The following is a 27,269-nucleotide window of genomic DNA, read 5'->3' as shown; positions in this document are numbered from 1 at the left end:
TTATAAACAGAATTTTTTATTATTTCTAATTTTAAAATATTCTGTAAAATATTACAAGCATGCATTCAGAGTTGTTACAATTTAAACTGTTCCATTTATCCACTTAATTTGGCCTGCATTATGAATAGGGACTTCAGGAATAATTGTCCCGATCTAGTACATGAGATTTAATTTATGGTTAAACCCGGTCCACAAAGCCAAATGAATTTGACATTGCTGACCAAACCAATATTTTTGTCATCTATGTTACCTGACAGATTTTCTATTATATTTTTCCTTTATATATTTATATTCATTTTACCTGGTCATCATGGGTAGAATGATACATGCTAGCAGGATCCATTAATATTTCATGGAATTAATGGTAAACCTATTGGGTTATTTCTAAAAACTTTATCCAAAAGCCCTGAAAGCATAGCCTGTGTTGTGTCTGTATGGAAAGATAGTCGCTCATCTGCTACTCATTGAGAAGTGAAAGAAATTGGAATACAATGATTACTTAATGCATTTTATATATAAATATATATATATATATATATATATATATATATATATATATATATACACACTTTATATACTTTATGCACAATTTTATAGACTTAATACAAAGCACTCATAAAATTCACTCTTACTTTTGCATTTTCCCCATAAAAAAAATATATCCCATACATGTGATATGAGTCTAGGACACTTACCCCCACCCCATGGACAATAACACCCAAAGTATAATTGCTTGAGAACAACAGCTGATTTAAGACATCTTAATATATTTGGAGAGGGGGTAATTGCCCTAAGGGATAGTTGTCGGGGGGTGGGGGTTGTCCTGATACAGATACAACCTATAGTGAAATTTGAAATTGTATATATAGTAGAAGATACTTGCTCAAGGTGCCGCCATGCAGTGGGACTGAACCCAAGCACCACATGGTGGAAAAATATGCTTCCTACCACAGAGCCATGCTTGCGCTCGATAACACTTGCTCTTACATTTGAAGCAGAATGCATACAGATTCCCTGATCTAGGAACTGATTTCATACCCACCAAGCAAAGTGACACTATTAACCCTTTTGATACCAACCTAGCTGAAACCACCTCTGGCTCTGTAGTACAAATGTCTTGTTTTCAAATATTCTGAATTAAAATCCTCCACCAAACCTTGGTCACAATTTATGTTCCTAACACTAGCTTAATGATAACGAAGTTATTATACTAAATTCTTTGTTATATTTAAAATAAAGAAACACAGAGCATCTCAACAGAAATATGGTATCAAAAGGGTTAACAAATTTTCAGCTTCCACACAGACATTTGTAAATCCTTATTCATTTATGTTATAAAATAATACCAACAGCATTCAAACAACAGAAACCATAGCAACAACAACAAGAGTCAGATTAACTTACAGATGCACTCTGCCGACCTGGTTACGAAGCTCATCATTATCAAGTGTGACGTCCTTGTCACCCTCCTCCTCTTCCATCACGTCAAATTCATCATCCAGATTATCGTTCTCATCACTGTCATATTCACTCCCTAAAAGATATTCAAATGTTAACATAAGTTGTGTCGGCGTTTCGCAGTGACATTGGTGTGTGGAGAATGTGTGCATAAATGGTACCGACATGTAGGAGTGTGTATGTAAGTGGTGCTGACATATGGGAATGCATACACAAGTGGTGCTGAGATGTGAAAATGCATACACAAGTGGTGCTGACATGTGAAAATGCATGCATAAGTTGTCCTAACATGCACAAGTGGTGTTGACATGTGGGAAGGATGCACAAGTAGCGTTGAGATGTGGGAATGCTTGCACAAGTGGAGCTGAAATGTGAGAAAGTGTATGCAAGTAGCGCTGGCATGCAGAAATGCGTGTGCATGTGGTGCTGACGTGGGCGTACACAAGTGGTGCTGTCATGTGGGAATGTGTGCACAAGTGAAGTTGGAATGTGAGAAGTGTGCATAAGTGGTGTTGACATGTGGGAATGTGCACACAAGTGGTTTTGGCATGGGAATGTGTGTATAAGTGGTAGTGGAGTGTGGGAATGTGTGTATAAGTGGTAGTGGAGTGTGGGAATGTGTGTATAAATGGTCCTGAGTTGTTAGTATATATTTAGTGGCGAATGAAAAAAAATCAGTCAATGCAGGCAATTGTAGATTATTTAGTAGACAAAGCCATAGCAAAACTATATTAAAATCTCTGACCCACTCATCCCTACCTCTCCAGACACACTTACCTTACAGTATCTGATCTTGCAGCTCTCCCAGTAAACACTTCATGCCCAGATCAAAAACTGTTACTCTATGAAATTTCACATCTCTCTCAAGTGTTTTTTTGCAAACATTTAGCAATAGACTGATACCCAATCTGAACAGCAAGAGGCTCAATTTCACAAAGATTACACCCCTTCCCTTACGTCTATTTCCTCTGAAACTGCGAAGAAGTGTGAGTCACTCTTCTTAGCTCTGTAGATTTTTACCCAGTTAGCAGGACCTCCAATCTCAATCCAACATCACTGACACTTTAAGTGGTCTCCTACAACCTTCTTTAAAGCAGAGCACAGTCAATTCTTATAGAATAAGAAGAATCAGAAACACCAAAAGAGAGAAGAAAGAAAGTGGGAAACAACCCCAATATTTCAGCGGCACTTTATTTCATTGACCCCAGAGAGATGAATGTCAAACTTGATCTCAGTGGGATTTGAACTAAGGACATAAAAAAGCCTGAATGAAAACCACAAAGTATTTTATCTGAAACTGCAACAACTCTGTTAATTCACCACCATAACTGCATTATACAAAAAATGGTTTAAAATAACTATATAGTAGCAAAGCATCATCATTCTACTTATGACAATGATGATTGATTTTTTGATATGATGATAACAGGGTGATTATAATGATGATATAATTTTTGATGTTGGGAAAATTTTTAAATTTACAAATATAAAGAAAGCCAATTTAAATGGTGCAATTTGAGATAAACTATGTGATGGTTATGGGTGGAATTCACGATCAGATATATAAGCAAAAGCACCTTGCTGACTCTGATAGTTACAGCCTGGTACCAAATGACTCGTGGTTTGGAGGTTGGGGGCCCGTCTTTTTAAGGATGTCTTAGATGACATTAAGCAATGCATCCTTTTGTTACTTAATAAGGTAAGGTGAAATGTCAGGGATTTCGTCTCTTCTATCTACCACGTATACGGTCTATTGTCGGTCAGTTGACAAAAGTGGTGAAAAGCTAACGCCAGCTGACATGACATCTACAAAAAGGAGGAATAATCAATTTAATGCAGTCACTTTTACAGGTAAAAAAAAAAAATAACTGTATTAAATTTTTTAAATGGTTATTCACTACGAACCCTAAGAACTGATACATATATAAGCTAAGGGAGACAATCACTTGCAGAGTTGCCTCCCATACAATTTTCATTTTTCTTATACTACTTTTAAAAACTTTTGAATGTAGGTAGCTTTTAAGATACATCTTGGGGAAACTCTGGGATGCATCATCAGTAATGTTTCAGGGGCCTCGACGGGTTCAACGTCTGTCAACATCAGAACCTCTCATCCAGTTGACACAGCCGTAGCTGATCAAGTCCCAGCTTGCAACCCCAGCAGCATGCACTTCTTATCAAAAGCCACCTAGTGGCCTTCTTTGTAGCTTCAATGATAGAATTTATATCCCACCTCTTTGCAGCAACGGTAACTCCTAACTTTGTCAGCCCACTTTTGTGTATGTAATCTTTTGTCTTGAATGTGTTTAATATGGGAAAAAGTGGACTATTCTGCTACTGACTTCAGTTTTAATCTAAAGCAGTGCTCTGCAACCAGTATGCTGTAGCACACTGGTGTACCACGAAATGATACTAGGTATGTCACAGTGTAACCTGAATATAATTTTTTTCCCTATACTTTAAGATATATTTTTAGCTCAAGTGTGCTGCCAAATTTTGAAAAGAATATGTGCCATGAGTGAAAAAAGGTTGTGGAACACTGATCTAAAGCAATGTTTACGGCTGAATTACCTGCTCCTTTCACTACACATTCCATGTAGTGAAAGAAACAACAGTAAAATATTGGTACAACGATTCTCAAATTATGAATACCAGTATCACTTCTCCCTCTATATATATAACATGCTACCCCATGCTGAAAAGACACACATGCTTGACGTGATAACGGGCCATTGTACAAAATTAGCTTGCTTGAATAAAATAATCTGCATTTTTTTTCATGTAACACTTCATCATCATCGTTTAACGTCCGCTTTCCATGCTAGCATGGGATGGACGATTTGACTGAGGACTGGTGAAACCAGATGGCTACACCAGGCTCCAATCTGATTTGGCAGAGTTTCTACAGCTCGATGCCCTTCCTAACGCCAACCACTCAGAGAGTGTAGTGGGTGCTTTTACGTGTCACCCGCACGAAGGCCAGTCAGGCAGTCCTGGCAACAGCCATGCTCAAAATGGTGCATTTTATGTGCCACCCGCACAAGAGCCAGTCCAGGGGCACTGGCAACGATCTCGCTCGAAAATCCTTACACGTCACGGTCACAAGTGCCAGAAAAGCGACGCTGGGCACAGGTGCTATCCCGATTTCGCTTTCGCTTGCCCCAAGTCGTGTTTATGACTCATTGTTACTAGTGTTCCCCATAGCTGTCAGCTACTTTTGTTTTTAATAAATTTTTTTTTTTTTGCAATGAAACAAGCATATAACAGATCCAGCACTTCATCAGGTAAACAAGTAAGGCCTAGATATTTACAGCTAAGGAAATTCCTGATGATATTTATTCTTCAGATGAAGAGTTTATCCTTACACAGACAATAAGAGTGATGTGGACAACCAAATTGGCAAAAGATATGAACAAAGTAGCAATCCAGGAGAACAAACACTGTAGTTGAGAGATGGGCTTATAACTGTTAGTCTCCCGAATTTTTTTTTGTGACTGTCCATTAGTTTGCCTATAATGAACAAATATGGTAGTTCAGGGGTAAACTTATTATTATTCTCTTGAGTTTATTTGTGATTCTCTCCATCAATTTGTCTGCAATCATCACCCTTGAGCTGCAAATGCAACTATTTGTTTTTTGGTCAGGAACTCAGGTAAAGGGTTAAGTTAGACACAGGGGCCCCAGGTCTGAGAGGGTAAAGGGATACCGACATTTTTACCTTCAATGACCAGCACAGGATGATGTTCATACCAGTAAGCAGGAGTGCTGATTTTGTAGGCCTTGCATATTTTCCAATGTAAATACTCTCCAACCCTATAATGGTGATTTTGGGATTTGTTTGGTGTCAGCACAGGACATCCTGAGACGAGATGGTCTATAGTTTCATCAAATTTATCACAGAATCTGCATTTAGGGTCAGAACCATTTTGAAGAACGTTAGCCTGGTAGTTTTTGGTAAGCAAGCTTTCATTTTTGTGCCGCCGATATGAAAACTTCAGTCTTTGCTTTATCATTATTATTATTATTATTATAATTATTATTCCATAAAATAAAATATATGAAGTAATCTCACCTGAGAGTTCAGCTTCATCTTCCAAAAATTCCCTTCTGATTTTCCTGTAATATAGATGAGAAAGAGAAGATATATTTTTTAAATAAATAATGCAGTGACTCAGTGACACACACATAGGCATTTATGCATATAAACAAATTAGATATTAAATATAATAGTTAGTGAATGAAATACAAAATAGGTATACATGTTTGTACTCTGTAAGTTGGATCTATTAATATAAATATCTGTATCTTTATACTTAAATGTTCATCATCTGAAAGTCTCCACCTTTTGCTTTCTCTTCTTTGGCATGTATACATACATACATACACATTTTGTATTTCATATCCAAATTATAATATTCAGTATATCTAATCTGTTTATCTGCATAATTGCTTCTGTATCCGCCCAATTCGATCCCTCCTATAGCCATTCTTTACCCTGTGGAATTGATATCTTGTAAAGACATCAGACTCTAAGTTTGAATATTTTGCCTGAGGATTGCATCAAGTTGCCTCTTGCAGCTGAAGCCTGAACTACTTTTGGATACCCCCTTGTATATATATATATATATATATATATATATATATACACACACACACAAACACACACACAGATAAAAAAAACACTTAAAGCCTCAATACTGAAGTGGAAATTCAAATATAATCATCATCGTTCATCATTTAACATTCCCCTTCTATGCTGCCATGGGTGGGATGGTTTGACAGGAGCTGGCCAGGCAGAAGCCTGCACCAGACTTCTGAGACTGTTTTGACAGAATCAAATCATATATTATATATCAAATCATTATATTATATATATCATATATATATCACATATCATCATCATCATCATCATCGTTTTACGTCCGCTTTCCATGCTAGCATGGGTTGGACGATTTGACTGAGGACTGGTGAAACCGGATGGCAACACCAGGCTCCAATCTAATTTGGCAGAGTTTCTACAGCTGGATGCCCTTCCTAACGCCAACCACTCAGAGAGTAGCATATATTATATCTCATATCATATATCATATAATATCATTATATTATATATATCATATATCGTATCATATATATCATCATATAATATAATATACATCATATCATTATATACATTATATTACATATCATATCATGTATATTGTATCATATCATTATATATATATATACCATATTACATATCATGATTATATATCATGTCATATTGTATCCTACTATATAATGTATTGCATTCTATTATATATTGTATCCTATTATATACCGTATCATATCCTGTTATATATCATATCATATCCTATTGCATCATATCATTCATATATATATATATATATATATATATATATATATATACACATATCATGTTACACACATATGCACACACACACAGAATGCTTTAGAATTCATACTTAGATGTGTTTCCATATGTGAATCCTGAGAATTTTTGCGTGCTGCCATTTTCATCCTCTTCCTTCTCAGAGTTTACATTATTAACGCTAGCATCATCATCACCTCCACCACCATCAACAATGAAACCATCGTCATCATCATCACTTTCATTTAGAACATCGGTGTCATTATCATCTTCCTGTAAATACACAATATGAAATTAGAAAAGCAAATAGTTAAGATGTGAATTAGTTAAGAAGCTCTACCTAGGGGAAGTTAATTTGGGTTGGTCCAATACCATTGTAGAAGACATTTGCCTACAGTGACGTTCAGTGGACAAGTATGCCAAAGACATTTAATATAGCAATAACATTGAGATAGCATGACACAATGTATCAGAAAGCAGGCCGTTTGAATTACAAGTACAGTTTACTCAACAGGTTTTCAAAGTGTTTCCATCCAACCAGTTTTAGGTGCCTCACAGAGGATTCGACCTGGCATGTCATGTCTGCAAAGTGAATTTGCTAATCATTTCACTGACTCCCACTTACCCACTTCTTTATACAAATACCACCCAATACTGCTATATACAAATACCTGCACAGCTACAAATGAACTAGATTTTTTTTTTTTTTTATAGTTTCAGCTCAGAGCTGTGGCCATGCTGATGCACTGCCGTTGTTAACTTTTAACATTCCATGCAACACAAATCTGCTCAAAAGGGAATATCTTTGAGTGTTGTTCCACCTGAAACTACCTGAATCAAAATACTATCTTTTATTCTTTTATTTGCTTCAGTCAATTGACTGTGACCATGCTGGGGTACTGCCTTGAGTGTTTCAATCAAACAGATCATCCCTACGACTTTTTTTTTTTTTTTTAAGCCAAGTGTTTATTCTGTTGGCCTCTTTTGCTGAATAACTAAGTTGTGGGACATAAACATACCAACACTGGTTGTCGAGTGGTGGTGGAGGACAGGCACAAAGACACACACACACGTTAATTTGAATCTATTAAATACAATTTAGCACTTTAATTCTGATACTTTATTTTATATTTTAAGCGCATATTTAGACTGTCTCAAAAAAAAAAAAAAAACAGAAAATCCCAAAATCCAAGACACTTCTGGTCTCAAGCTTGCTGAATAATTGGTCCGATATTGTTAGTTTTAAAGCAAGTTTTGAACTCTCCAAACTAAGGGAGAAAACTTTAATCCTTACTTCCAGCAGTTATTTACATTCTATAACATTTGCTATTAAAATTGATGCACCTGTTGCTCAAGTTTTGTGATTTATTTACAGAGGTTTTATTGAAACTTTCATGTACAATTTTCGTGAATGTTAACTCTAAAAGGAACAAATTAGCTTACCTGTAAGTTTCAAAGTGAAAAAAGTACAAAAGAGTCAAGGAAATAACATTCTTTCTTTTATTGGTAACAGACATATGTCCTTGTCTGTTACCAATTACATTTAATTTATTACTAACAATTCTTTGCATTGTCTTTTTGAGTGGTTTTTTTTTTTATTAGTATATAATCCTTTCTACTAAAGGCACAAGCCTGAAATTTTCAGGGAGGGAATTAGTCAATTATATCGACCCCAAGTATTTCACTGGTACTTAATTTATCAACTCCGAAAGGATGAAAGGCAAAGTCGACACCAACAGAATGTGAACTCAGACATAAAGACAGACGAAATGCTGCTAAGTGTTTTGCTTGACACGCTAACGATTCTGCCAGCTCGCCACCTTATACTAGTATATAATAAATAGGCAGCTGTGAAGCCACATGGTTTAGTGATTTGGGTATTCAGCTCACAGTCACGAGTTTCATTTCAGTGGTACATTGTATCCTTGAGCAAGACACTTTATTTCATGTTGCTCTAGTCACGTCCGCTGGCAAAACTGAGTTGTACCTTTCTTTCAAAGAGACAGCTTTGTCACATTCCATATCATGCTGAACCTCTCTAAGAACTACATTGAGGATATATACGTGTCTTTGGAGTGCTCAGCCACTAGCAATTTAATTTTACAAGCAGGCCGTTTCGTTGAATGGATCAACTGGATGCCTCGTTGCCATAACCAACAGAGTGCTAGTCAGTAGAATAAATTAGCAATCAAATGTGCACAGCATTAATTTTTAGCACAAATGAGAATTTACATTAAAACTAAAAACTAAGTATTTTCTACAACACAGCCAACTTTCAAAGTAATCTGACCACAAATAAATACGCTACAAATATTTGAATAAGCAAATGTATTTTTAAATATTTTCTGCTCAATTACAGGACTGAGTGATTGACTTAAACATACACATAAACATAAACATACACACACATATATGTATAGAACATATTCGTCCAACCTGTGCAAATATAGAGGATCTTTTTTTTGTTGCTGTCACAGTTTTCTGTTTTGAAATTTTGTGCCAATTGTTTTCAAATTTGGTTTACTGATTTAATTTTGTATGCTAATTCATCATCATCGTTTAACGTCCACTTTCCATGCTAGCATGGGTTGGACGATTTGACTGAGGACCGGTGAACCAGATGGCTACACCAGGCTCCAATCTGATTTGGCAGAGTTTCTTCAGCTGGATGCCCTTCCTAACGCCAACCACTCCGAGAGTGTAGTGGGTGCTTTTACGTGCCACCGGCACGAAGGCCAGTAAGTCGGTACTGGTAACGGCCACGCTCAAAATGGTGTATTTTACGTGCCACCTGCACAGGAGCCAGTCCAGCGGCACTGGCAACGATCGCGCTCGAATGTCTTTACACGTGCCACCAGCACAAGTGCCAGGAAGGCGACGCTGGGCACAGGTGCCATCGTGAAAATAAAATTCATTTTTGCCATAAATTAAAAAATAAAAAGTCAATAATTTCTAAAGTTAACAAATTATGGGTAATTTTAGTCAATTAAAAGCCACAGATATATTTGTGCCTGTTTGCATAGTAACATGAGAACCACCATTATCTCCATGTGTAGGTTCTTTTAACCTAGCTATTTTCTTCGATGATGAATCAAACTATAACCATAATCCTAACACAGATTTGATTGGATAAAAATTATCCAACTTTAAACTTTTGTAACATTTTTCTGAACATTTTCTGGAATAAACAAATAACAAAATTGGATTCAACATGAAAAACTAAATAAATATACCAAATTTGAAAATTTTCAATTCTAAAATTTCAAAATCTGAGCCAGCAACAGAAAAGATCCAATACAGAAAAATGAACAAATACACAGACTATGATGGGCTTCTTTCAGTTTCTTTCTGCCAAATCCATTCACAAAGCTTTGGTTGGCCTGGGTGTATAACAGAAGAGACTTGTGCAAAGTGCAATGCAATAGGATTGAACCCAAAACCATGTGATTGGAAAGCAAGCTTTTTAACCACACTGGTGTGTTTGTGCCTAAATAAAAGACATTTTGTTAGTCAAGAGAAAGAGAGAGTATGAATGGTTTCCTAACATACCTTGCCACTTCCACGATTGCTATCTTCATCATCAGACAATAACTTCAAGGTTCCAAAGCCTTCACCATCACCATCCACACTGACTCCAGAATTGAAATATTTATTTTCAGGTTTCTTGTTCCAGGAGAATTTTCCACTGAAGAATAAAACCAATATACAAAAAGAATAATAATTAAATGTCATCTATTAAAAACCAAAGGCACTTACATTTACCTTAGCAAACTTTAAAAAACCCATTGTTTACCCCCAAATTAGATCCAGAAATGCTACAACAATGAGGTGACATGTTGAGGGACAAGGCAATAATCCACAGTATGCACCCTAGCATGCATTGTTTTATAAGAAAAGTGCAGAATAACTATTCATACTTGATTTTTAGTCTGATTCTGAATACTGAGAAATCCTTGTGGTAGCTACAGTATAAAGAGGCAAGATAAACTCATTTGTTATTTATGTTATTTTTACACCAGGAGTATCAGGCATACCCTGGCTTTTAGAATAAGTACACCATATCCATGTATTTCATAAAAAAGTGTAAAGCACCCCCTTCAGTCATGAATGACCAGGGGATTGCTCATAGAAAGTTACCCTCCGAGGTACAAGTCCAAGTAAGGTTGTTTATGGAAGATCAACTGCAGTCGCTCATGCATATCAGCCTCCCTTCTCCATGCCACCAATGTTGTCCAAGGGAAAAGCAAAAGTTGATACAGCTTGGCACCAAAACTGGAATAACATGAAATAAAGTGTCTTGCTCAAGAAGACAACATACACTCCGGCTGAGAATTGAACTCACTACCTCATGATTGTGAGTCCGACACTCTAACCACTGAGCTATGCACCTTCATATATATCATAAGAGGCAACTAAAATGGTTGGAGTCAGAGAAAACATCTGGTCATAAAACAAAACTTCAAAAACACTCATCCAAGAGGGACAAATATGTTGATGATGAAGATGTAATGTGCACAGTGAAGTCTCTTCCTATAATGGTATGTGGAGGCACGTGACTTAGTGGTTAGAGTGTTGGACTCATGAACCAAATATCAGTATTAGAGGAAAAGAGAAGCATATACAATCAACCATTATTGAAATTTAAATATTCCATGAAAGCTTCTTGCCATAGTAACAAATGTAGAGTATAATTATTTCATGAGCTTGAAATGCACTGTTCAAATGTTGGCAAGTGTAAATTTATTCCTCAGTTATGAACTGCTGTGAAGAGGAAATATATACTTTTAGATATTGATCTGCACGGCTGTGCAGCAAGATGATTGCTTCCCAACCATATGGTTCCATGTTCACTCCCACGTCGGGGCACCTTGGGCAAGTGTCATCTACTATAGCCTCAGGCCCCAATCAAAGCCTTGTGAGTGGATTTTGTAGATGAAATCTGAAAGAACCCTGTCATGTGTGTGTGTGTGTGTGTGTATGTTTTTGTCACCCACCACCGCTTGACAGTTGGTGTTGGTGCGTTTATGTCCCCATAATTTAGCAGTTCGGCAAAAGAGACCAATAGAATAAGTATCAGGATTTAACAAAAAAGTACTGACTAAAAATTCCTTAAGGTAGTGCCCCAGCATGGCCGCAGCTTAATGACTGAAGCAAGTAAAAGATAAAAAAAAATGTCAGCCGACAATTCTCTTGCCATTTATTCACTTCTACATTCGAAAATTAACACAATTAAAAATAAAAGATAAGGTGTAACAGAATGCAGTGTAAAAATATAATATTGACAACAAACTGTAGTGAAATGCATTATAGACAGCAATGAATTCCAAATAAATGTAACAATTCAGCTAGTCACAGCAAAGCAATGACAATTCTTAATAATGTCATAGTAACAATCATAATCCAAAGAATAATAATAACAATGGACCAACCACAGCTATTCAGAATGCTGGACGTGATAAACAAACAGAGTTATATTACCGTCAAAGAAATTATCAATTAGCATAATAATAGCCATGCTAATTGATAATTTCTTTTACACACATACAGAAAGGAAGTAATAATGAATAAGCAGCATTACTGTGTGAGGTTAAGCATGTGATTGTTTTGTTTCAAATCAATCATCTAGATTCTACCAGATCTGAAACCACTAGCATCATCCAATACAGTTTTTAATGGGTGAAGGCATGGCTGTATGGTAAGAAGTTCGTTTCCCAACCACATGGTTTCAGGTACAGTCCCACTGCATGGCACCTTGGGCGAGTGTCTTCTAGTATAGCCCCAAGCTAATCAAAGCCTTGTGAGTAGATTTGGTAGACAGAAATTGAAAGAAGCTCATCAGGTACATAAATATCATCATCGTTTAATATCCAGTCTCCATGATGGAATGGGTTGGACAGTTTGATATGGAGCTGACTAGCAGGGAGCTGTTCAGACTCCAACTGTCTATTGTGGCATGGTTTCTATGACTGGATGCTCTTCCTAATGCTAACCACTTAACAGTGTGTGCTGGGTGCTTTTTACGTGGCACCGGCACCTGAAAGAAGCCTGTATGTGTGGAAAACAGCGACTTTAATTAGCTTGACATGTCTTATCAAGTACAACAAATCGCCATATCACCCAGTCCCTTGTCATTTCCTCAGTGAGGTCCAGTGTCCCAAAATCCTTTCTCACCACTTCGTCCCATGCCTTCCTGAGTCTACCAAGCACTTCTTTATACAGCTGTCCTCATCACATGACCAAAAACAAGCACAATCTTCTCTCTTGCACACAACATCTGATGCCTCTTATACCCAGTTTTCTTCTTAAATTGTTTATACTCTGTTGTGTATGCACAATGACAACACCCATCCAGCGGAACATGCTAGCTTCATTTCTTTCAAGCCTTTGCAAGTCCTCTGTAGTCAAAGCCCATGTTTCACTGCCATATAACATAACTTTACATGCACAGGCATCATACAATCTGCTTTTCACTCTGAAGGAGAGGCCCTTAGCTACCAACAAAGGTAGCTCTTCTCTCATATATATATATATATATATATATATATATATATATATTCATGTATCTAGGAGTGTATCTTTGTGTTTGACCTTCACCACTGCTTGGTTGTTGGTTGGTTTGTTTACATCCCCATAACTGAGCAGTCTGGTAAAAGGACCAATGGTGTAAGTAGCAGACTTTGAGAAAATTGGAACTGGGGTCAATTTAGAAATAATACATTTCTAAATCTCTGAGAGAGATTTAGAAATGTATTATTTCTATTTTCAAAAATCAGTGAATGTATTTCACTTGAAATATATGTTTTCAAAGGCAGATAGGCATCGGCAGCTAGCAAGCCATGCTACTCCAGACAGATGATAAGCAATGACTCTGAAACTAGTCTCTGGATGCTAGCTTTGCTGGGCGGAGGTACTTGTTTACACTTTGAAAACATAAGGACACAGGAAATGTGTCAAGTCCAACAGGAAACGGTGTTTCCTAGGGCTAAATAACAGTAGCATTCTTCCCTTTTATGGAACTGTCACATTAAGTTGACAACATACTATCACTTTTTGGGGTCAATTTGTTCACATAAACTATTCAAAGTAGTACCTCAGGACAAAAAATTAAAAGATTACCTGAGTGGAAACTGTGAGTTAAAGTTAATACTGTCATTGAAAAGAGTTCGGCACGATTTGGTTCGTTCTTCAGCAGCTTCTAAGGTTCAGAACAAAAAGAAAAAGTAAAGGGAAATTATCAAAAAAAAAAACATAAGTTTCAATAAAACTTACCTATTTTAAATCAACAATACATTTTTAATGTCCTGTGTGGCAGGTTTGATAATTTGATAATTGCTGAGACTTCTCAGCATGAAACCAATGGTAGCCTTCTTTACCAACAAATAAAGAAATATTTACCCATCAAAGCAGTGTTGAGCACTCATTCTCACTGTTTGACATTAGCATTTATATATATATATATATATATATATACACACACACACACATATATATGGCAGGCTTCTTTCAGTTCCAGTTTCTCAGATAATTTCAGTTACAAATCATTGGTCAACCCACAGCTGAAGTAGAAGGCACCAGCTAACACCATCCACACACAGAGAATGAACCCTAAACCACAGGGTTCTGAAGCAGACTTCTTAACCACAGGGCTGTGCTTATTCCAAGGTATATAAATGTATGCATATAAATAGATATAAATATAAATATGTGTGAGCGCAGGTGTGTTTGTGTGTGAGCGTGTGTGTGTGTGTGTGTGTGTTGCACATGTATACATGCTTGTTGCAGAGCCATACATAACAAATAAAAGATGAGAAAACCAAATAAATACCTGCAAACTGTCCAGAGCATAATCCAATAACATCATCCATATTGTCCTGAGTATCACACAATGAGTCCAGTGCTGAACGCTTAGGCTTGTGGGTCGTCGCACCCAAAGACTTAACTCGCAGAAATCTGAAATATTCAAATATGTCCATTTACTAGAAATGCAGAAAATTTAACGTAGAGGAGACAATGGCTAGAAATCTCACAACAGCATTGCACCATTAAAACTGCAATTCATTACTGAGCAGAGGAAGAAACTCCTAATAATTTAAAGTGAACTTCACAACAAATATTCTGGCCCAGGAGATTGGAAGGATGGCAGTAGAAGAATTTCAAATAAAATAACAGTATTTTGTAATGTTCTTCTATAGAGGAATGGAGATTCTCTGGTTAGCTTCGTTCTGTTGAAGTATGCTGCTTTTGTTTCAGTGAATTTTGTAAGTAATAAAGAATTCAGTAAAATAATAGTCGTTATTAAGCTAAACATAAATTAAGCCTTTAGCATTTAAACTGACCATATCCAGTCAAAATTTTCTACCTGCTTTATGATCACACTGGCCAGATCCAGCCCCTCACGCCTACTCTATAATGTCATTTTAAAATTAAAATACCACATCATTGAAATCTTGAAACTACAAGATAATGCGTTATTAATTCCAAACAATGTGAATTAATAAGCATTACATTTGACAGAATAACTTGAATGCTAATAAGTTAACATGAAATTTTGATGGAAGGTTTTAATTCAGATCTCTTTAACCCTTTAGCATCTAAACCAACCATATCTGGCCAAAATAATCTATCTGTTTAATCTTTAAAGTGGCCAGATCTGACTTCTCACACTTACCCTACAATGTCATTCTAAAAATAAACAATCATGTTATTGAAATCTCAAAGCTACAAGGTAATGCAGGACTAATTCAAATCATTGCAAATAAATTTGACAGAGTAATTTGAATGCTAAAGGGTTAAAACAATCAAAAGCTGTCTCAGGTTGGTATCAAAAAGGGTTAACCCTTTTGTTATTATATATCTGTTGAAATACACTGCTTTGTTTTAATTTAGTTTAAAAAAATAATGATGAATTTAGTAAAACAACTGTTGTTAACCAGTTAGAATTTTGTTAATGAAACAAAAACAATTGCAATCCTAGTTCAATACTAACCCTTGCTCATCCAGCATAGGTGATGCTTGGGAATCAATAGGAAACTTCAAGCTGTTTGAATTCATTTCTGGAGATTGGAAATCACCAAAACTCTTGTACAAATCCTGAGTTTCTTCAGCCGAAATATTTAAACTTTTGCATGAAACCTAGCATTCATTAACAGAAAGAAAAATATGCATTTTCAAAATTAACAATTCATATGAATCTATGTAAGTTATTTTCATTTATTTATTCAATTGTACAAGCACAAACACACACATGAAGTACTGTGACAGCATGTGGCAGGATCATAAGTTTTAAATAAATTTAAATGTATAAATTTAATAAACCTAGATTTATACATATGCTGGTAAATGCATATGTGATGTTTAAGGTAGAAACCAGATTCACAAACATGTGTCGTGCACTCAAAGTGGAAGGAAACTGTTAAAGAGAGAGACAAAGAATATGGTGCAAAGTGAAGAGAACAGACCCCATGAGGCTGAATGTCACAAAGGAGATGATAAAGGACTGTGATTAATGGCCTGCTCAAATTATACAAGCATGGAAAAATGACTATAAAATTGTTGACTGTGATGGTGATTGGGATGTGTAATAGCTACATATGATCCTCAGCCAATTATTATGTTCATATTAAGTATCTACATACACTCTAACCTTTCATCATCTGATACAAGATCACCTTCTCCAATGCCCCTTCTCTCTCAAAAGATCTTTGTCTTGTAAGTTGCTTGGTGACCCTGCCAGTGCTGGTGCCACGTAAAAAGCATCCAGTCCACATAGTAAAGTGGTTGGCATTTGGAAAGGTATCCAGCTGTAAAAACCATGACAAAACTGACTTTGCCTGTGCTGGTGCCCCATAAAAGCACCTGGTCCATTCTGTGGAATAGTTGGTGTTAGGAAGGGCATCCAGCTGTAAAAACTGTACCAAAACAGGCACAGAAGTCTGGTGCAGTCTTCTGCCTGACCAGCTCCTGCCAGCATGGAAGGTGGGCGTTAAACAACGACAAATGATAATGATACATCTCCTTTTCCATCCTCTTTGTCACTCTCTCTGTCTCCTACCAATGCACCATCCTGCTATCACACATTTTCGTCCTTCTCACCATCTGTGCAATGAGGGAAGACATAACATTGGACCAGTCCATATTCAATTTATGGCTAATCATCACACTCTCTTGCTCTCTCATTACTCCCTCCTCTATCACACAATACTCACTTCCATGACTATCCACCACTCTCTCGCTCATCATCACCCATCTTCAATGTTATCCATTACCTTCACACTCTCACTTTATTCTCCACACACAACCACTCACTCACATCATATTCTTCTTCAATCACACCCTGATACTGTCCCCAATTCCATCTCCAGACAATCCCTGTATGGCTATCCACTATTCTCTCTCTTTTCCTTTATTCTTCACTCTACCATTACATCAAGTCATGGGGATGCAATCACGCCAGCACCAGTTTGTCAAGCAGTGGTGATGGACAAACACAAACACACAACAGGTTTCTTTCAGTTTCAGTCTACCAAATCCACTCACAAGGTCAGCTCAAGGCTATAGTAGAAGACACTTGCCCAAGATGCCACACAGGGGGACTGAACCTAGAACCATGTGGTTAGGACATACATGCTAGAACTGTTTCACAACCAGATGCCTTACATGTTGCTAACCCTTGCCTATTATTCAATGCCTCGTGAGTAAAATTTGGAAGATAGAAACTGTATGGAAGCTCATCAAGTATATGTAAGTGTTTTTCTTTTTACTTGTCTTTGCATTGATATGCTTTGAACAAACTTGCAAAGTTTAATTACATTCTTGTGAATAATGTGTCTCATAGTTCAGCAATTTCAAAGTGTGGAGACCAAAGGAATAAATATACCATATTTGAAAAACAAGAGTTGGTAACAGGAAGGCTGTAGACTACTGCCTCAATAAGCCTCATCCAACTCATGCCAGCATGGAGAAGCTGACATAAAAATAATGATCATAAATATATATGTATATAGAGTTCAAAGTTACAGAAAACAAAAAAAGACAGGTGTCCGTGTGTGTGTGTGTGTGTGTATATATATATATATATATATATATATATATATATAGTGTAGGTAGTTCGGATAAATCCCAGCTGTTTCCTCAGTCTGAAGAATTTCTAATAGGCAATTCCTTACATGCCTATCTAACATGTAAAACTACGTAATTTCTATTAGCAGATGAAACACATGTAAAGGTGAAAAAAATAATACCAAAAAATTTCCAATTTCCTGTTGTGTTTATATTTATATATATATATATATATATATATATATATATATATATATAGACACACATACGTACATGGTCTCATCTGGACTGATGCCATAATAAACAGCAGAAGTGAGCCAGAATGTTAAAACTTAGTGCAAATGCACAGCAGAGGTCAGGGTCAATGTATGCCAAGCAGCTTCACTCTGTGTGCTTTAGCTTCACTACTATGGCAACAGTCCAGATACTTATTGCTCAGACCTCGTATATCTATCTATCTATCTATAAATATATAAACTCAATTGGAAATGGATGCGTGGCATTCAATTAAATAATAATATAAATAATATATATATATGTGCATATATGGGTACAGGACATCACCGACTGTCTAAACAACATGAAGTATAAAAACAAACAAGTTAAATACGCAAATAACGAGAGAAAAAAATGGAAAACAAGACAAGTAACACAGAGAACGACCCTTCATCAGTTGTCAGCTGTCTATCTACTCCTCATTTCGAGCATTCAATGACAATATGAGTCTTTGAAGACAGTTGCTCCCGTAAATTCCAAAATAAAATTTTGGATTTATGGAGAGAGTTGGAGTGAGAAATGATAATCTTCATCATTGTTTCAATATCCATTTTTACATGTTTGCATGGGTCAGATGATATTTATTGAAGCAAATTTTCTACAGCTGAATATTCTACCTGTCGCCAAACCTCATCTGTTTCAAATTAAGGTTATATTTCTCTTTGATCATTAAACACCAACAGTACAAAGGCTGGAAATGACTTCATTAATAATCAGCATGTGCATACATATGTGCCTGACACAAATACACATACACATATATTGTTGGCTTCTATCAGTTTCTGTCAACAAAATCCGCTCAGAAGGATGTGGTCAAACTGGGGTTTTTGCAGAAGATTTCTGCATGGTGCCACTGAGTGGGACTGAACCTGAAACCACATGGTTGGAAAATGCCTTAACCAGCAGCTATGCCTGCACTTAAGAGATATATATATATATATATATATATATATATATATATATATGTATATATATACATTATATAGAGATAGTGTGAGAGAAAATGAGACCATGAGAAAGGGAAACGTACACCCAGATATACACACGTACACACACACACTACAGAACAAGATCAAAAATAAATATCACTTACATCTGAAGGGGTTTTGGGAAAGAGAGGTTTGCCAGAATCTGAAGAACAAAACAAAACATTGATTAACAGTAATATATTTTCCTTTTGTTTTCATTCATGAAGGTTTTGGTTAATATTCAGTTAAATATTTATTGCAAATGATTAATAAAATAAGATAAGTTTATATATATATGTGTGTGTGTGTGTGTGCATGGAAGACGGACGTTAAATGATGACATATATATACACACACACATACACAAACATACACACATATATATATATATACACACATACACAAACACACACATAATATATATATATATTATCTTGATCTTATGATATTTACTTGTATTATATTAAACTTATTTATTGTGCTTTTAATTATAAATTTTTTCTATATGTGACTGGATTTTCATTGATGAGTTCATAAACCTTGGTTCTTTTCCCTAAAACTATATATTTATATATATACATATATATATATACACACACACACACATACAAATATATACATATATCAAATATACACACACATACATATACGTATATTAAATACACACACACACACACATTATACATATATCTACATATATTACATATGGGGTGCCAATTCGCTCTTGATCTTGACAATGGTGTTAAAACGGTGACCTTTGAGCTGTATTTTCATCTTGAGGAAGAGATGGAAGCCCACAAGTTTTAAATCTGGCAAGTAGGGCAGGTGTGGAATCGATACCATGTTGCTTTGGGCAAGAAACTCACGAGTGATAAGAGCTCAGTGAGATGTTGCATTGTTGTTATGAAAATTCTAATTCTTTGCACTCCACAGATCAGATCACTTTTACCACATGTCCTCCCTCAAACGCTTCAAAACGTAATTGCCTTCTGACAAATCCTCATGCACAAGCTGATGAATTTTCTCCCCATTTCCGGAGTTGATGCTCATAGCAGGTCTTCCAGATAACTCATGATCTTCTAGGGATGTTCTTCTGCTTTTGAACTGCCCATCATCATCATCATCATCATCGTTTAACGTCTGCTTTCCATGCTAGCACGGGTTGGACAATTTGACTGAGGACTGGTGAAACCGGATGGCAACACCAGGCTCCAATCTGATTTGGCAGAGTTTCTACAGCTGGATGCCCTTCCTAACGCCAACCACTCAGAGAGTGTAGTGGCTGCTTTTACGTGTCACCCGCACGAAGGCCAGTCAGGCGGTACTGGCAACGGCCACGCTCAAAATGGTGTATTTTATGTGCCACCCGCACAAGAGCCAGTCCAGGGGCACTGACAATGATCTCGCTCGAAAATTCTACGAAGGCCAGTCAGGCGGTACCGGCACTCGAAATGCCTTAATCTTGCCAAAACAGGTTTAATATCTCTGTAGCAGACTTCTCAAATTTAACACAAAACTTCACATTGGTTCTTTGTCCCAGCTTCCTGCCCGTGACAAAAATCGCAGACTACAGCATACATGTGATCGCAATCACAAGAACACAAATTTCACAACTTGCAAAGTAAACACAGCAATGTCACTGCTAGTTCTCACTGTGCACACAACCATGTGCTGCCATCTGTTGACACACTACAGAACTAGTCTTTTTTACTCTTTTACTGGTTTCAGTCTTTTGACTGTGGCCATGCTGGAGCACCGCCTTTAGTCGAGCAAATCGACCCCAGGACTTATTTTTGGAAGCCTAGTACTTATTCTATCGGTCTCTTTTGCCGAACCGCTAAGTTACGGGGACATAAACACACCAGCATCGGTTGTCAAGCGATGTTGGGGGGGACAAACACATACATATATACATATATACGACGGGCTTCTTTCAGTTTCCGTCTACCAAATCCACTTACAAGGATTTGGTCGGCCCGAAGCTATAGTAGAAGACACTTGCCCAAGATGCCACGCAGTGGGACTGAACCCGGGACCATGTGGTTGGTAAACAAGCTATTTACCACACAGCCACTCCTACGCCTATAGGAACATTTTTTATACTACCTATATATATATATATATATAAAGGAGACCACTAGGTGGACTATTAATGTACCAGAAGATCACATGTAATATGTCTACTAAGACTGAATTGTTCTCAAAGGAAATTTACCCTACTGTTTTAATTTATATATATATATATATATATATATATATATATATATCATCATCATCATCGTTTAACGTCCGCTTTCCATGCTAGCATGGGTTGGACGATTTGACTGAGGTCTGGTGAAACCGGATGGCAACACCAGGCTCCAATCTAATTTGGCAGAGTTTCTACAGCTGGATGCCCTTCCTAACGCCAACCACTCAGAGAGTGTAGTGGGTGCTTTTACGTGTCACCTGCACGAAAACGGCCACGCTCGAAATGGTGTCTTTTATGCGCCACCCGCACAAGCCAGTCCAGGGGCACTGGCAATGATCTCACTCGAAAATCCTACAGGAGCCAGTCAGGCGGTACTGGCAACGGCCACGCTCAAAATGGTGCATCTCATGTACCACCCGCACAAGAGCCAGTCCAGGGGCACTGGCAACGATCTTACTTGGCTTGCCGGGTCTTCTCACGCACAGCACATTTCCAAAGGTCTCGGTCAGTAGTCATCGCCTCGGTGAGGCCCAATGTACGAAGGTCTTGCCTCACCACCTCAGCCCAGGTCTTCCTGGGCCTACCTCTTCCACGGGTTCCCTCAACTGTTAGGGTGTGGCACTTTTTCACGCAGCTATCCTCATCCATTCTCACATGTCTATACCAGCGCAATCGTCTCTCTTGCACACCACAACTGATGCTTCTAATGTTCAGCTTTTCTCTCAAGATACTTACACTCTGACGGGTATTCACATTGACATTACACATCCAACGGAGCATACTGGCTTCATTCCTTGCGAGCTTACGTATGACCTCAGCAGTTACAGCCCATGTTTCACTGCCATGTAGCATGGCTGTTCGTACGCATGCGTCATACAGTCTGCCTTTTACTCTGAGTGAGAGTCCCTTTGTCGCCAGCAGGGGTAAGAGCTCTCTAAACTTTGCCCAGGCTATTCTTATTCTAGCAGCTACACTTTCAGCGCACCCACCCCCACTACTAACTATATATATATATATATATATATATATATATACACACACACACACACACACATACAGGTATAAAGAGGAAAATGAGAGGTACAAATACTATATACAAACTATCAAACACAAGGATTAAAAAGATATAAAACTCACCATTAGGTTTCCTTATAACAAAAGAGTCATTCATGATGTTCTTTTTCTCATCAGCATCATCATCATCATCAGCTTCAAGTTGAGCTTTTCTCTTTTTACTTAGGTTTTGGCTAATCGGTACTGCAACGAGAGCAAATGAAAATCATTTAACCGCATTTAGAACAACTGTTTAACATTTCCAATATTAACACCTATGCCTCCTCTACACTTCTGGAGTAGACTTATTTCACTTTCACAAAAGATTCATCACCACACTGCCACGATCATCATCATCATCACTGCCATTGTCACTATCTCCACCATCATCATTGCATCATTAATCACCGTCATTGTCGCCTTCATGACCACGGTCATCATTGTTGTTGCTGTCATCACCACTATAGGCACAAGCATTGCTGTGTGGCAAGAATTTTGCTTCCCAATCATATGATCTTGGGTTCAGTCCCACTGCATGGTACCTTCATTAAGTGTCTGCTACTACAGCCCCAGATTGACCAAAACCTTGCGAGTGAATTTGGTAGATGGAAACTAAAAGAAGCACGTTACATGCGTGTGTGTGTTTGTGTGTGTGTGTCTGCTTGCTTCGACTTCCCCTGGTGATTGTAAATGAATGTCACCGTCATGTGAGGGTTATCCTTCGTTTTCAATCTTCCATGGAAACATGTCTGGTCATGAGGAAATATTACTTTACTTGTAAACAAGTGAGGGTTGGTGACAGGAAAGGCATTCAGCTGTAGAAAATTATCATCATCATCACTTAACGTCCGCCTTCCATGCTGGCATTAACATCAAATTCCATCTGACCCATGCAAGCATGGGAAAGTGAATGTTAGAATAATGAAAATCATCATCATCACTATCACCTTCATTACCAGTCATACATCCTGGTGGTGGGGCCTCAACTCTTGATGGAGCCATAGTTGTGCCATTATGACATACTGAGTATTATAGGCATTTTAAGATTTGGCGGAGACCCTTTTATACAGCTGGTGTCACGTACAAACCATTGGTGATGGTGCTTTGTAAAAGGCACAAGTGATGGTACCACATAAAAAGCACCCAGTGTACTCTATAAAGTGGTTGGTGTTAGGAAGGATATCTAGCTGTAGAAACCATGCCAAAATTGACTATGGAACCTGGTGAGGCTCCTGACCTTGCCAACTTCTGTCAAACTGTCCAACCCATGCTAGCAGGGGGAAACAGACATTAAATGAAATGATGAGAGAGAGAGAGACTCCATTACTTGACTGTCACTTTAACAGCACTGAAAGGAAATAAAGTAAAGTTGGCCATGGCAGTATTTGAACACACGGAGCTAGAATGAATACTATAAGGTAATCAACCTGATATCCTAACAATTCTGTAAATTCACTACCTTATCTGTGATATTAAATCTTGTCCAATAGTCAGGAGTTCAATCTGAACTGCATCTTAAGATGATCACATTGTATAATGTGATGTGGAAAAGAAGTGATACCTCACAGCTGGAATACCTTATATTGTGTACATACTCTTGTTCACACGATGGCCTGTCATACACATTGTATTGTTTATATTGCTGCATGCACGCACACACAGTTCACTATGCTAATAAACCTACTCTTTATATATATCTAACGGTTGTCTCTGTCTGTCACTCTCTCTTTCCTTTACTGGCACTCGCTCGCATCTCTCATTGCGAGCCTTCTATGTCATATTATGTTTTGTGTTCGACCGTGCGACGTGTTTAAAGGAGCCATCTCCCGTTCGTCGCCATTCTCCTTTGGTTAGCATGGTCGTTTCCTTCACCTTTGGTCATATGTATATTCCATTCAGGACCAACACAGCACAGAACAACAACAAAGGAGCATCTATGTAGTTACTTGATTTGCCAGAAATAGCAACTACATTTCCCTCAAATCACAAACTGCTTCAGGAAGATTACGTGAATATAATGTGGAAGAGATGGCAAGACGTTCACAGCTTGAACTCTTTTGATCATAAGCTGGGTCATTCAAGACTGACCAGGGGTTAAACAACACTAACAAGAGAGCTTGTATGTTGTCAATTAACCGCCTAGAAATAGAAGCTAAATCCTCTTTTTACCATCATTAAAATAAGAGGATACATCAGATAAGTTTGTTGTAGATACGAAAGGTGGTAGGGTCAAGGGTGTGATCCCTTTTAATTATAGATCTTCTAGATCAGGGGTTTTCAAACTTTTTGACTTGCGGACTCCTTTATATTTCAGGTTTTACCCTTATAAACGCTTATGAAATTTATACATAAATATTTGCTTAAAATAACATATTTTTACATTTATTTATTTAACAGTATTTACCAAATAGATTTATTGTCAATTAAAAGATTTTGATTAAAAAACATATATAGAATCAAATTGCCCATAAAAAGTATTTGCTGTCCACGGACCCCCAGTGGTCCACGGACCACAGTTTGAAAACCCCTGTTCTAGATGAATGATCTGGAACTAAACAACAAATAAGAGGCATATGGGAGTTAATGCAATATATTAAAAATATTAAAAGAAAAAGGCAGTGCAAAAAAAAAAAAAGGAAAAAAATAAACTGACCATCAGAATCCTCATCAGACTGATCAAGATTGAAGTCAAAACTTTCATCAGCACTATCATTATCGTCTTTGGTTTTCGGTTCTTTTTCAAACTGCTCCCTGTCACCTTCTTCATCGTCATCATCATTCTCATCTTCATCTTCTCCTTCATAGTCATCTTCTTCAGCTTCTTCATCAACAAAGGCATTTTTCTAAAAAAAGAAAAATTTTTTTTTTTTAATTTTAAAAAATAAATATCCTTCATTAGTTTTCCATGTTTCTTCATGCAAATATGGGTTGGATGGATATATTATTGTAGCATTGTTTTGCAGCTGGATACCCTTCCTGTTGTTAACCCATACCTGTTTTTCAAGTAAAGGACATCTTATTTCATATCTCATCATCATCATCATCATTTAACGCCTGCTTTCCATGCTAGCATGGGTTGGACGATTTGACTGAGGACTGGTGAAACCAGATGGCTACACCAGGCTCCAATCTGATTTGGCAGAGTTTCTACAGCTGGATGCCCTTCCTAACGACAACCACTCAGAGAGTGTAGTGGGTGCTTTTACGTATCACCCGCACGAAGGCCAGTCAGGCGGTACTGGCAACGGCCATGCTCAAAATGCTGTATTTTATGTGCCACCCGTACAAGAGCCAGTCCAGGGTCACTGGCAACGATCTCGCTAGAAAATCCTTACACATGTCTGTCACGGGCACAAGTGCCAGAAAGGTGACGCTGGGAACAGGTGCCATCCGGATTTCACTTTCGCTTGCCCCCAATAAGTCTTCACAAACTGAGTTTTGTGTCCAATGAAGGAGATGACGTTGGCATGGGTGCCAGTCATCGAATTTAGTTCGATTTCAATTTTAATTTCACTTGCCTCAAAAAGTCTTCGCAAGCGGAGTTTAGTGTCCAATGAATGAAAGGTATCTGGAGGTGCAAAGCAACTGAATGATTTGTTGACAAGATAAATAAGAATAATACTGCTCAAACTAACCAACTTTCATAAATCACAAATGTAAACTGTTATGTCTCAAGCTACTGCTATCTAGCACCTTCGGATGATCTCTACTCAACCGCTAACCGACTGCTGCTCAAGAGCTACTCAACTTCTCTACCACAGCTAGACTACCTCTATTTATATGTCTTGGGCGATCCTACTTCTTCGCTTGGGGGCGTCGACACAACATAAACATACACAGAAACACATACATATGTATTTGATGAGCTTCTTTCAGTTTACTCTAGCAGATTTACTCACAAGGCTATGATCAATCCAGGGCTTTAGAAGGAAACACCATCCACCAAGGCATTCCAAATTCAAAAATGTACCTAAGCTAGTATTCCTATGGTTACAGGGGTTCCAGTTGATTTGATCAACAGAAAGCCTGCTCATAAAATTAATCTGCAACTGGCTGAGTACTCCACAGATGCACATACCTTTAATGTAGTTCTCAGGGAGATTCAGCATGACACAGAATGTGACAAAGTTGACCCTTTGAAATTCAAATACTACTGATTTTTGCCAGCTGAAGGGACTGGAGCTATGTGAAATAAAGTATCTTGCTCATGGAAGTCAACGAACATAGAATCAACGGGAAAATATGCCGTGTAAAAGCACCCATATGGTGCCACATAAACGTGCCCATGCAGCACCGCATAAAAGCGCACACCACACTCTGTAAAGTGGTTGGTGTTAGGAAAGGCATCCAGCTGTAGAAAACCCTGCCAAATCAGACTGGAGTCTGGTGCAGCTCTCCAGCTAACCAAGTCTGGTCAAACTGTCCAACCCATGCCAGCATAGACAATGGACATTAAATGATGATGATGAACTCCACACTACAGCAAGATTTTCAAGAATTCAATATTTCTGACCAAAGCCTTGAGAATGGATTTGGTAGATGGAAATTGAAAGAAGCCTACTCTGTGTGTGTGTGTGTGTGTGTGTGTGTGTGTGTGTGTGTGTCTCCTTGCCACAACATCAAGTGATAGTTGTAAACAAATATCACCATCATGCAGGCAGTGTCCATTTCCAATCTTGCATGAAAAATTGTCTGGTCATGGGGAAATATTAGCTTACTTTGAAATAGGGGCGGTTCGGCAACAGGAAAGGCACACAGTTGTAAAAAAATATCCTTCAGCAAATTCCATCCAACACATGCAAGCATGGAAAAGTTGACATTAAAATGACAATAATAAGAGATAGCTGTATTCAATTTCCAAAGAAATTGATGGTCCTATAAAAACATACAGATATTA

General features: G+C 37.6%; 1 protein-coding gene across 2 annotated transcripts in view; it reads right to left on the bottom strand.

Annotated features, from left to right (window-relative positions):
• Positions 1-27,269, bottom strand: part of LOC106872771 (uncharacterized) — a 73,302-nt gene that overhangs the window by 21,685 nt on the left and 24,348 nt on the right. For both annotated transcript variants that reach the window (XM_089359942.1, XM_089359941.1), the window contains exons 13-22: positions 25,026-25,215; positions 22,457-22,576; positions 19,254-19,291; positions 15,813-15,958; positions 14,652-14,776; positions 13,943-14,021; positions 10,376-10,511; positions 6,921-7,099; positions 5,531-5,574; positions 1,405-1,534 (exon numbers count right to left, since the gene is read on the bottom strand). In XM_089359942.1, coding sequence (XP_089216068.1) covers positions 1,405-1,534; positions 5,531-5,574; positions 6,921-7,099; positions 10,376-10,511; positions 13,943-14,021; positions 14,652-14,776; positions 15,813-15,958; positions 19,254-19,291; positions 22,457-22,576; positions 25,026-25,215 — 1,187 coding nt within the window. The remainder of the gene's footprint in view (positions 1-1,404; positions 1,535-5,530; positions 5,575-6,920; positions 7,100-10,375; positions 10,512-13,942; positions 14,022-14,651; positions 14,777-15,812; positions 15,959-19,253; positions 19,292-22,456; positions 22,577-25,025; positions 25,216-27,269) is intronic.

This window comes from Octopus bimaculoides, chromosome 11 (genome assembly GCF_046866305.1).
Source record: "Octopus bimaculoides isolate indiv1 chromosome 11, ASM4686630v1, whole genome shotgun sequence".
NCBI lineage: Eukaryota > Metazoa > Mollusca > Cephalopoda > Octopoda > Octopodidae > Octopus > Octopus bimaculoides.
The sequence above is the reverse complement of the archived record's forward strand: the minus strand, read 5'-3'. Positions and strand labels throughout refer to the sequence as shown.